The 12,375-nt window shown below is 45.2% G+C and overlaps 1 protein-coding gene across 1 annotated transcript in view; it reads left to right on the forward strand.

Annotated features, from left to right (window-relative positions):
* LOC129002920 (intraflagellar transport protein 172 homolog) overlaps window positions 1-12,375 on the forward strand; it is a 58,982-nt gene that overhangs the window by 6,732 nt on the left and 39,875 nt on the right. Inside the window, exons 7-9 of the mRNA XM_054431042.1 lie at window positions 783-950; window positions 10,878-11,065; window positions 11,776-11,932. Coding sequence (XP_054287017.1) covers window positions 783-950; window positions 10,878-11,065; window positions 11,776-11,932 — 513 coding nt within the window. The remainder of the gene's footprint in view (window positions 1-782; window positions 951-10,877; window positions 11,066-11,775; window positions 11,933-12,375) is intronic.

The following is a 12,375-nucleotide window of genomic DNA, read 5'->3' on the forward strand; positions in this document are numbered from 1 at the left end:
ACAGAGGTAACCCAAAGGATATCACTGAATGGATGTAAGAAAACTAAACAACTTTCAGAGATTCTTTTTCACAAACTTTTTTTGCCTATTTAATGCGTAGATGCCAGAAGAAACTTTGGTGAGTAATTGTTCAACATGACGGCCCAAACAATGTTGTCACAGTGTGTAATGTTGTTAAATACTTGCTCAAACTTAAAATTTGTTGTTTGTAAGACGAATTCGCTAGGAAATTCTAATAGGAATAATATCAAGCTATGTACCCCTTCGCCTTGCAAGCGTCAAATTGTATCCCTAATTGTGGAAAGGATTGACAAAATATTTTCATGACACAGTCAGATAGTATCAATGGTAGGCTATCATCTACCTTACATCTGTAAGTATCAACAGGTGTTGACCCACTTCCTTCCGAAACCTAATCACAGAACGTGTTCATACTTGGGGGAGCGTCAATTTTCTCTATTAATATCAATATTGTTTTAGGCTACTATAAGGAAACTTATAGTATTGCATAGGGGTGGCAAATTGCTTGAATAGTCATAGTAGTGGATTAAATAAGGAGCATGCCACTTGGGTCAGATTGAGGTAGCTCTTGGCTTTGACAGTAGCTCATTGAAGACCTTAACTCTTTTACCCTCATATTTTCCTCTGTTGTGGTAGAGTTATCTACAACTTGAACATGTTTATTTTAAATTATCGGTGAAGTTTATATTTTAAAACTGATTGAAACCAATATTAAAAGTTCTTGATGAAGATTGGGCATCATGTTGTCTTGTTTGAGGCAGGGTGCGCGTGTTTGCATGGAGCCCGCGTCAGTCTGCGTGGACTGAGCAGCCAGCCAAGGAGATCCCTGACCTGTACACTGTCTCCGCTCTAGCCTGGAAGAGAGACGGCTCTAGAGTAGTGTGTGGCGCTCTCTGTGGATCTGTCGAGCTCTTTGAGTCCGTCCTCAAGTATGTGTAGGCTACAAACAAATGTTTTGGTTGCTGTGTAACTGTTTTGATGGGTTGATTTTAGAGTAAGACATTGAGATTAGTGGGGTGGGGGAGATCACCAATAAGTAAATTAGTTTAGTACTTAGTAGAACTATGTTTGGCTGGGGTTGATTTTTTTACACTGTGTTGATTAGAAGTGTAAGAAAACTTTGTGCTTAACTACTTTTGGCTTTGTTTTAAAATAAGATCCATCTTTTTCTTTTCTAAAAAAACATCCTTTAAAATAATAATTCTTCATAGATATTCCCACAAGAATATTGTCCTTAATGGCTGAAATATGTAAATATTACTGCTTAAAGCTGCTTAACCTAATATAATACATTAAAACAGTACATCCTTTCATTCAATTCAATGATTTGAAATTATGGTAAGTTTAAGTTGTTATCTTCCAAGAAATCGTTATATTTAGTGTTATTGTTTAATTTTTCTGTTTGTACTATTGGAGTAAGTCCAATGCATAGTTTGAAATTCCAGCAAAAGGGTTTAGCTAGATAGAACCGCTAAAGTGTAGTGTCATAACACACGGAAATAGCATTCCATTTGGCACTCGATCGCCAACAGGAAGAATAGGATAGTCGTGATTCTACTCTAGTAGCTCTATGCTTGATGAATGTGTAATGGTCAAATTTATTAGGGGGGTTCGTTTTAATTATTTAAAGACCACGAAGTGCTAGAGTGCGCTCGACAACAATTATCGGAAATAAACATGTCCAGTTGTCCACTTGTCAAGGCTCCTAGTTCGTGACTTGACCGCCGCGACCTCGGGGCGCTGACGTAGACGTGGTGGGGAGAAGCCGAGACCGGTGGACAGTGGACAGTTCTTAGGACAGTCTACGGCGAGCGCTTGTTTGCCTAACAACCTTCCTCAAGAGCGTGCAGCGGACCTGTGCAGCGGTCGTCGATTTGATTCGTAACGTGCGAGGCAACATAAAAGCGAAAAATAATACATCGAGAGAAGTATCGTCAGACGTAAGTACTGTGGTATATCATTACGTTAATAACCATCTTATTTCCCCGTTTTACTTTGGCGAGTAAGAGTTACCATTTACTATAATCTTAGTTGTAGGTGATTAGCGTATTGTATTTCTCGGGCCGGCACTGCGTGTGCGGTGCCACAGTAGCCTACACTTTTTAGTTTATTTATCGGAAGTTATTTTATTTTATTTTACCTAAAAGTATTTCATTTAGTTATATTTCGAAGCCAAGAAGTTCATTGGCATATTAGCGCTGACGCCATTTCATTTCGTTATTTTGTTATTGCGCGGGTCGACCTTTTATTTCATTACGAGAGTTTTATTTTTGGTTTTATGCGAGAGGCGATGCCTTTCGTTAGACTGGAAGCTGGTCACTTATTTTAATTCTCATAACAGCACCGTATTTAGTGCCGATATATTCCTGGTCAGCGCGTCGTTGTGCTGACACGCAACCATAGTCTCGGGTACGTGTAGGACGAAAACATATACGAAGATCGAGAGGCGGCGAGCGAGCGACGAGGACTGCTAGCGAGAACCCTGGACTACTCCTGAGCTGTCCGAGCAAATCGGAGGTAAGTTTACGATAGGTGCCCTACCCGACATAAACACCTCACAAAGTGGCGCCCGAACAGGGACATTGAATTTCCGTTATTATCGTAATATTCGAACATACTTCAAGTATTGGCGCCCGAACGGTAAAATCGATATCGTAGTGGTTTTTCTTTGGAATATAAGAAAAAGCGAAAATGGTAGGATCGAGTGTTAGCGCGAAAACTACGCCTAAAACGGTCAAAGCAGTGACTGAATCGACCACGACAACCACGACTACGACTGCAGGTTCTTTACAAGCTCAAGTAGCACAAACTATTTCACAACCAACTGTGCCATCGACTTTAAGTTTTCCCACTACGACCGCAGAGGCTACTCAGCCTCAAGTAGGTACAACTACGTCACAGTTAATGGTACCAACGACTTTAAATTTACTTACTACGACTGATCGTACGTTGACGTCTAAGAGTCCCTCAGAGGATGACCCGCGAATTGGGTGGATTCACACGTTAACCAAGGATGAACTTCGTTACGAAATGAGTCGATACGGTTTGCCTAATATGGGGACAGTCGACGAACTTCGCAAGTCGTTTTGTAAATTTTGGAAACATGGCATTCCCCGAGCAGTGTACGGTAAGGACGTGAACGATAGCGTGGACGGTGCGACTGCACTTCCACACCAGTACGACACGGGATATGTCGACTCGCGACCAGGTGCCAGTGACATACGAAGTGCGGAACTTGACAGAGTACGGGAGATAGTTGGTTTGCCTCCAGGAACCAACTTTGAGGACGTTTGTCGTTTGTTATCAAGCCTAACAATGCGCGCTGATAACAATCAGGCCAACAATCAGGCTAGTAATTATCCAGTCAATATAACACAATCAGATCGTTTTACAAATTCCGAGGGGTTAGTGTATAGTACACTATCTTATCTTATCTTATCTGACAGGGGCAGGTCGAGACCTTAAAGCACTTCATCCGAAATCGAATTATTGCGCACCCCAGATACTTAATTGCTTTCTTGTTGACCTACAAGTTGAGGCGCCCAATGAATGCCTGTAACTTCCCAATTAGTTCATCCTCAGGAAGAAATCTACCTCTAGCCATATTTCCAAGAGTTATCAATCTAGCGTCAGAGAGCTCAATACAATCAAAGAGTAAGTGATCAGCTGTCTCTTCTGACCTATCACAGTACCTACAGATCGGTTCACCCTCATATAAGCCCATCCGTTGTAGATGTTTCCTGAATCTTCCATGACCAGTTATCAGTTCAACAATTAATTTAATTCTTCGTCTGTCTAGTCTCAAGAGGTCACAGGCAACCTTTTTGGAAGGCCTAAACAGAGTAAGCTTGCTGACCCTAAGAAGGGGAACATCGACCCAGCGTTTGCGATGCTTTTCCTTGGCCCATGACGCAATCGCAGAACATACACTGTTTCGTGAGATGCCACAGAAGGGTTGCGGGCCTAACAATGATGTCGCAGAGGCAGTATTTGCCAATCTGTCTGCAGCTTCATTTCCTTCGATGCCTGAGTGTCCTGGTACCCAGCAAAGCGTAAGGTCATTTCTCCTACCCAACTCAGACACAGAAGCAAGACAATCCCACACGAGCCTGGAGTTGAATTCGTAAGAGTTTAATGCTTTTAAGGTCGCTTGACTATCAGTAAAGATATTGATTGTTTTGTCTCTGATATCTTTGTTAAGATGTTCTTGAGCACAAACTAGAATGGCAGTGACCTCCGCTTGAAAGACAGTTGGGTACACCCCCATTGGAAGACAAATACCAGTGCCTCCATTCATCCAATGCACACCTGCTCCAGTGCCCCCATTTTTGATCTTAGAACCATCAGTATAGCATTCTAAGTCACCTGTGGGTATGGGTCCTTTTCCGCCAGACCAATCCTTCCTATCTGGTATTAGTACTTTGAAAGGCTTTCCAAAGGAGTATTTTTTGGACATGTGATCTGAAGGTAAGTCCAATTCATCATTATGTACCACCTGAACAATTTTAGAGTGCCCTTTATTGTTCCCTGAGGCTATCCATAAGTTTTCGCATCTAAGGCGTTGGGCTGTTTTACTTGCTACCACCTTAATATAAATGTCAATAGGTAGCATGTCAAGCAGACAGTCAAGTGTCGCTCCAGGACAGCTACTTACTGCCCCAGTTATCATAATAAGAGCAAGCCTCTGAACTCCTGCTAAAGCTTTGACAGCTATAGTTGATTCCATCTTTGGCCACCACACAAGCGAACCATATGTAAGGGCGGGTCGAACAACAGATACATACAGCCAGTGCATAAGTTTAGGCTGTAACCCCCATGTGCCACTTACCATCCGCCTGCATGCCATAAGGGACCATTTGCCACGCTCAATAACTTTTTGAAGGTGTGGTCCCCAGTGAAGTGATCTGTCCAAAATTACACCAAGATACTTCACCTGATTCTGCAGCTCTATTACAGTACCCTGCAGTCTTAGTGGGCCGATCCCGTCCAGTTTCCTCCTTCTTGTGAAGGGTACCATTACAACTTTCCTGGGATTTATAGTGAGCCCAACATCCTGGCACCAACGGTCCACTACCCTTAAAGCTCTATTCATAAGGTCAGTTCAACCAACTATAGTACACTAACCAGACCAAGTGTTAACTATGCTTTCGACACCTCCCACTCTACAGATTCGATTCATCGAACTACGGTGCCCGGTACCGGTCAGCAACCGTACGGTGGGTTCGCGAGCGAACAACTAGGTATTGCTACACAGGCAAGCGTGAATCACGGATTCAGTAGTGGTTTGCCTGCGTGTCACGAAAATTCGAACGTAATTCGTAAGGTTGGCGTTGACGTATCGGCGTTGTGTAATCTAGTTCGAAAGTGGAACGTTCGTTTTGACGGCTCAAAAGACCCCGTTTCTTTCTTGGAACGCCTGGAAGAGCTTATGGAGGCCTACGAAATAAATAAGAACGATATTATACGAGCACTCCCCGAGCTACTACATAGTAATGCACTGTTGTGGTATCGAAACTATAAAGACTCCTGGCATAATTATGAGTCATTTAGATCGAGTTTCGAACTACAATTCCTACCACCGGGATACCAGCGAAATCTAGATGAAGAAATTCGGCGTCGGACTCAAGGTGACAACGAAGCTTTTAGAAACTTTGTTGTGGCTTTAACGACACTCATGCGGCGCAAAGGAACCCTCAGTCTCCACGAACAATTGAATATTTTGTATACGAATATGAGACCCGAATATAAGTTGACGATGAGGAGACACGATTTTTTCTCGGTCGACGAAATGCTCAGACAAGCGGAACACGTTGAGAGCTATTTTAGGGAAAAATCTCTTTTCCGTCCCCCTCCCCCTCCGTCGGCAGCGTTGGTCCCCGAAACGGCTTATCACCCGAGACGAGGACGCGATAATAAATCAGGAGATAATTTCGGAGTTTCGACGATTGGCGACTGTCAGTCATCGAACGGCGTGACGGGACGACTAACCGAGAAGCGCGTAGGCTTCCGGTCAGAGGCAAGACCACGTAGGTCACGAGAGAACTCTCCGAACCCTCGGACGGGTAATTTTACGATGACCTCATCATCTACGAGCCCACGACGTCACTCGGAGCGTGAGCGCGAAGGTTCACCCCGAGAGAACAATACAGTTTCGCGATTGCCCGATAATGTGCGTGACAAGTCTACTATCACATGTTGGAACTGTGACAAGAAAGGCCACATGTTTCGTGACTGCCGTATGCCGAGAACACTTAAGTGTTTCTATTGTAAAAAGGTGGGCATCCGCACCCACGACTGTCGGTGCCAGGGAAACGATCGACGGGTTCAGGAAGAAGGAGGTCGCCTGAATCCTCAGTAGTGCCTATTACGAAGACCTCCCCGGACTGGTGCGCTTGGTTAGAAAAAATTAGGAAATTCCCGGAAACCGAGAACGCTCAGATTCAGACCAACGACAGACGACCGCACGTATCAGTGACGATAGCAGGGCGAGAGTTCGCCGCGCTAATAGATACAGGTGCAGTAGTCACGTTGATCGGCACGGCGGTTGCACGTCACTTGGAACGGTCTGGAATTATGTCTGTTTCGACTCCCACGGTAGTGAGACTCGCGAACGGTAGCTGTTCGAAATCGGACCAATCCTATCGTTTTAAGGGTTCGATTCAAGGTCGCGACGAGGAGTTCTATACATTGTATCTCCCCACTCTCACTAGTGACGTGGTTCTCGGTATCGACACTCTCGAACGACTGGACTTGGTGACGTATAACGTCGCGTTAGATACTAGTAGGACGAACGTCGCCGGCGAGATTGTCGAATTAAGCGCAATATCGGACTTGACTGAGGGCCAAAAGAAACGATTAGGCGAATTTCTAAAGGCCGAATTGCCTTTATTTGGAAGCGTTTCTGGCCGCACGGAACTGATCCAACACGAAATCCGTTTAAAGAAAGGAGTAAGTCCAATCAAGCAGCGGTATTACCCGCGAAATCCCGCTATGCAGGAAGTGATAAACGCTGAAGTGGATCGTATGCTAAGTGACGGGGTAATCGAAGCATCTACTAGTGGATGGAGTTCCCCTGTAGTGCTTATTAAGAAACCGAGTGGAAAATATCGGTTCTGTATAGACTTTCGACGTCTAAATGATTGTTCAGAGAAGGATGCTTACCCCCTCCCAAGAATATCGGCCATACTTGAAAAGTTGCGAAAGGCACGATTTATTTCCACACTCGACTTGGCTAATGGATATTGGCAAGTGCCGTTGGCGGCGGCGAGCCGGCCTCTCACTGCCTTTACGGTTCCTGGGCGCGGGCTGTATCAGTTCACATCGATGCCATTCGGTCTTCATTCGGCTGGCGCGACCTTTCAAAGGTTGCTGGATAAGGTAGTCGGTCCGGAATTGGAGCCTAGGGCGTTCGCGTACCTGGACGACCTCGTTATGATCTCTGAAACCTTCGAGGAACATCTCGATTTGTTATGCGAAGTGCTGGGTAGACTCAGAAAGGCGGGGCTAAAGCTCAATGTTGAGAAGTGCCAGTTCTGTCGGACCGAACTGAAGTATCTCGGCCACGTCATTAATGCGAACGGTATTGGTACAGACCCGGAAAAGGTTAAAGCAATCGCCGAATTTCCGCGTCCAACTAACGTAAAGAGCCTTAGAAGCTTCCTAGGACTCGCGTCATGGTATCGACGCTTTATAGACCAGTTCGCGCGACTTACTACTCCACTGACGTGTCTCCTAAAGAAATCGACGAAATGGAGCTGGACTGAAAGCCAAGAGGAGGCGTTCCTCGGGCTGAAACGGAAGTTGACCACGACACCGATATTAGCTTGTCCCGATTTCGGTAAGCCGTTCGTACTGCAAGTTGATGCGTCGGACGACGGGCTCGGTGCCGCGCTCACACAGAAGAAGGACGGAAAGGAGAACGTTATCGGCTATGCGAGTAGACTTCTCTCTGACTCAGAACGTAAATTTACCGTGACAGAGAAGGAGTGTTTGGCGTTGGTGTGGGCCGTGAGGAAGTTCCGACCCTATACTGAGGGGTACCACTTCATCGCCGTCACAGACCATATAGCGTTGAAATGGTTGTTACGACTTAAGGAGCCAACAGGCCGGTTAGCACGCTGGGTGTTAGAACTCCAGCAGCACGATTTCGAGGTGCAATACCGGAAAGGCATCGCCAACCGGGTGGCAGATGCGTTATCGCGACACCCCGTAGGTGTAGCCGAGCATACGTCTATTGAGACAGCGGTCTGTCCACTTCAATTGGATGGAGGTCCTGACGCTGGAGACGGTCCCGAAAGGTCGAGTAATCAGTCGGACAAGTGGTACGAGAAACTCTGGGATAAAATGAGCGTCAATCCCGGGATGAACGACAAATATGTCATTCGGGAAGGCAAATTATATCGCTCGATTGGTCGGCAAACTACGGAAGGAGATGGCCGGAGACAGACATGGAAAATGTGTGTTCCTAAGGACGAACAGGCTGTAGTTTTGAGAGAGGTGCACGACTCCCCTGCGGCTGGACAGTTCGGCGTTAAGAAGACCGCTAGAAAAGTAAGCGAACAGTACTACTGGCCCGGTTGGAGACGTGACGTGCGTAAGTATGTAAGGAACTGTCCCGTATGTCAACGTTACAAGGTTGAACCGACGAAACCCGCCGGCCAAATGCATTTTTGCCCACCTGGTGGGCCGTGGCATACTGTCTCCGCGGATCTATTAGGTCCCCTCCCGCGTTCAAAGAAAGGAAATCGCTTTGTCGTCGCATTTCAGGACCAATACAGTAAGTGGACTGAACTAGCCCCTTTGAAGGACGCGACTGCGTCTCAGGTGGTGCTTAAGTTCAAGGAACTCGTCTTGTATCGATTTGGCGCGCCTGATGTACTTATCACGGACAACGGTACTCAGTTTACCTCGAGGATAATTAAAGATATGGCGAAGGAATGGGACATCGAGTTTCAGACGACTGCGCCCTATAGCCCGCAATCTAATCCCATCGAGCGACGTAACCGCGTTCTTAAGACTCTTATCGCTCAGTCAGTGAAAGGCGATCACCAAACGTGGGACGCGAATCTGAAGGAGATCGCGTTCGCCGTAAACACAGCGTGCCACGAGTCGACAAAGTGTACCCCCGCGATGTTGTGTTACGGGCGTGAACTTAGGCTCCCTGCGGCACTTCGAGGCCCGCTGTTCGTCGCGAGTCGAGGAGGCGAACAACCGACGCCGGCTGACATACATATGGAACGTATGGACCGTTTCCGGAGGTTGTATGACACCACTCAGAAGAATCTTAAAGCTGTGTTTGATCAACAGGCTAGATCTTATAATCTACGAAGGCGTGACGTTCGGTACGAAATAGGTCAACAGGTTTTAAAGCGGACCCATGTACTGTCGTCAGCTGTCGACGCGATTGCGAGCAAACTCGCGCCAAAATTCGATGGTCCTTTTGTAGTGAGCAAAAGGAGAGGGTATAATTTGTACGTGATAAAGGACGTGGCAACGGGTAAAACCACCGTGGCCCATGTAAAGGACCTGAAACCTTTCCATTCAGATGATAAGTAGGTCAGAGTTCTAATCTAGTTTTATTGTTTATCGCTTAGTGAGAAGCTATTTTGTTAGATTTATTTACGAGAGTGTTTTCGTTTCGTTAAGGAGGCAGGAGGAGAGTGTTCTCCCCGCCCACGAGTCGGACGAGTTAGGTTACTCGACCAAGCGAAGGTCGAGCGCCGTGCGGGGTGCGAAGGTTGTCGCCTCGTGGGATTATGTTTGAGTTGATACCTGCAGGCAGGAGGTATTTTTTTTTTTTTTTCGTTTTTTTTCTCGCCAAAGTGAAAAGGGGGTGTAATGGTCAAATTTATTAGGGGGGTTCGTTTTAATTATTTAAAGACCACGAAGTGCTAGAGTGCGCTCGACAACAATTATCGGAAATAAACATGTCCAGTTGTCCACTTGTCAAGGCTCCTAGTTCGTGACTTGACCGCCGCGACCTCGGGGCGCTGACGTAGACGTGGTGGGGAGAAGCCGAGACCGGTGGACAGTGGACAGTTCTTAGGACAGTCTACGGCAAGCGCTTGTTCGCCTAACAACCTTCCTCAAGAGCGTGCAGCGGACCTGTGCAGCGGTCGTCGATTTGATTCGTAACGTGCGAGGCAACATAAAAGCGAAAAATAATACATCGAGAGAAGTATCGTCAGACGTAAGTACTGTGGTATATCATTACGTTAATAACCATCTTATTTCCCCGTTTTACTTTGGCGAGTAAGAGTTACCATTTACTATAATCTTAGTTGTAGGTGATTAGCATATTGTATTTCTCGGGCCGGCACTGCGTGTGCGGTGCCACAGTAGCCTACACTTTTTAGTTTATTTATCGGAAGTTATTTTATTTTATTTTACCTAAAAGTATTTCATTTAGTTATATTTCGAAGCCAAGAAGTTCATTGGCATATTAGCGCTGACGCCATTTCATTTCGTTATTTTGTTATTGCGCGGGTCGACCTTTTATTTCATTACGAGAGTTTTATTTTTGGTTTTATTCGAGAGGCGATGCCTTTCGTTAGACTGGAAGCTGGTCACTTATTTTAATTCTCATAACAGCACCGTATTTAGTGCCGATATATTCCTGGTCAGCGCGTCGTTGTGCTGACACGCAACCATAGTCTCGGGTACGTGTAGGACGAAAACATATACGAAGATCGAGAGGCGGCGAGCGAGCGACAAGGACTGCTAGCGAGAACCCTGGACTACTCCTGAGCTGTCCGAGCAAATCGGAGGTAAGTTTACGATAGGTGCCCTACCCGACATAAACACCTCACAAATGTATGTTTGTTTGAATAGAGGAATCACTGACATTCTGTTTGCAGACGTACAGTGTGGAAGGACAAGTTTGAGATGACCTATGTAGGACCGAGCCAAGTCCTGGTCAAGCCACTGCAGGGTCAGACCCGTGGAGTCATACTCAAGAGTAAGTTTGGACATGAGATTGACGATGTGAGGATCATGGGACAGGACAGATACCTAGTGGCTCGCACTCCCGATACATTGCTGCTTGGTTAGTAGACAAGCTGTTCCATACGAATCACTCACACTCACTTAAGCTTTATTTTTTCCCATTTTCTAAACTTACGTTTAGCAGCTGGTTTTTGACAGTTCAAAAATAGGAACCAGTTGTTCTTGATTGCTGGGCTTTGGATGAATGGTCCTAAGTCCAATGTAAAGAATGCAATCGTAAGACAAACGCTCGCCTCAAAATTGAACTTCCAAACAGATTATTGTTGAAATTATTTTTTTAAGACACAAATTTCCTTTTATGCCCCTTCCCAGGGCGAGGCACCGGGCATTCACAGTGTCCGCCGTTTAAGAAGTATGGCCCTGATCATATTGTATAATTTATGATATTATGTGTATATATTTTGAATTCTTGGTTGCTTATGCAATATTCCAGATGAAAATTCTATGTTTATTAACACAAACTAGCCATTCTTGATCTTTAAGTATCAAGTTGCATTTGGTGTGTGGGGAGCACGATGCTCTTTCAGTAGTGTAGGATTTCGGCCACTGAGGTCACTGGTTCAAATCCTGCCATCACCAGTGGGTTTTATCTAAGTGACAATGCTGTGACCCTCTAGACCTAGCCAGAAGTAATGCAATAGCTGTTCCACACGCCCAGCATCCTCTTAGGATATAAAGGTGGGCCTAGAAAAAATGTATCTCTTGGAGTAATAAACATTTTTCTTGGAAGTAATTCACACATTGTTGTAGGAGACTTGCACCGTAACTTGCTCAGTGAGGTTCCATGGCCAGACACTGGCAGGCTGGAGAGGTTCTACTTTGACAACCCGAATGTTTGTCTCATCTTTAATGCTGGGGAGCTCAGTCTTGTGGAGTATGGGACCAATGAAATTCTTGGATCAGTCAGGTATGATTAGTAAAATCTTTGACTTTTGCTGGATATTTAGTTCATACCTAATAATGCTATAAATTTTCCCAAAAATTATAATGATATTTGATTTTGGTCGTGAAAAACAATCTACTGTAGGCTACACTTTTGTAAAGCTCGATTTAATTTTCAGTCAAAGTATAGGTTTGTAATTTATTCATGTTGAAGCCTTCCGGAATTGGTAATCAATTATAACAGGTTACGTACCTTGACGTCCACAATTCCTTAGTCGGTATTCGTTGACTATAGTTTCGACTACTGCGTAGTCATTATCAAAACGGAACGTTAAAATATTACATTCGTTGAATGTCGTCGAATCTTAATACATCGAACACATAAAACAAACATAACACGAACACGGTAGACATTTAACATAATTGGCCGGCATTCAGTGACGTGTGCCGGCCGGCCAATTATGTTAA

The sequence above is a fragment of the Macrosteles quadrilineatus genome, unplaced genomic scaffold (genome assembly GCF_028750875.1).
Source record: "Macrosteles quadrilineatus isolate MER2022 unplaced genomic scaffold, UCM_ALF_1.0 Scaffold_9__3_contigs__length_116548681, whole genome shotgun sequence".
Classification (NCBI taxonomy): domain Eukaryota; kingdom Metazoa; phylum Arthropoda; class Insecta; order Hemiptera; family Cicadellidae; genus Macrosteles; species Macrosteles quadrilineatus.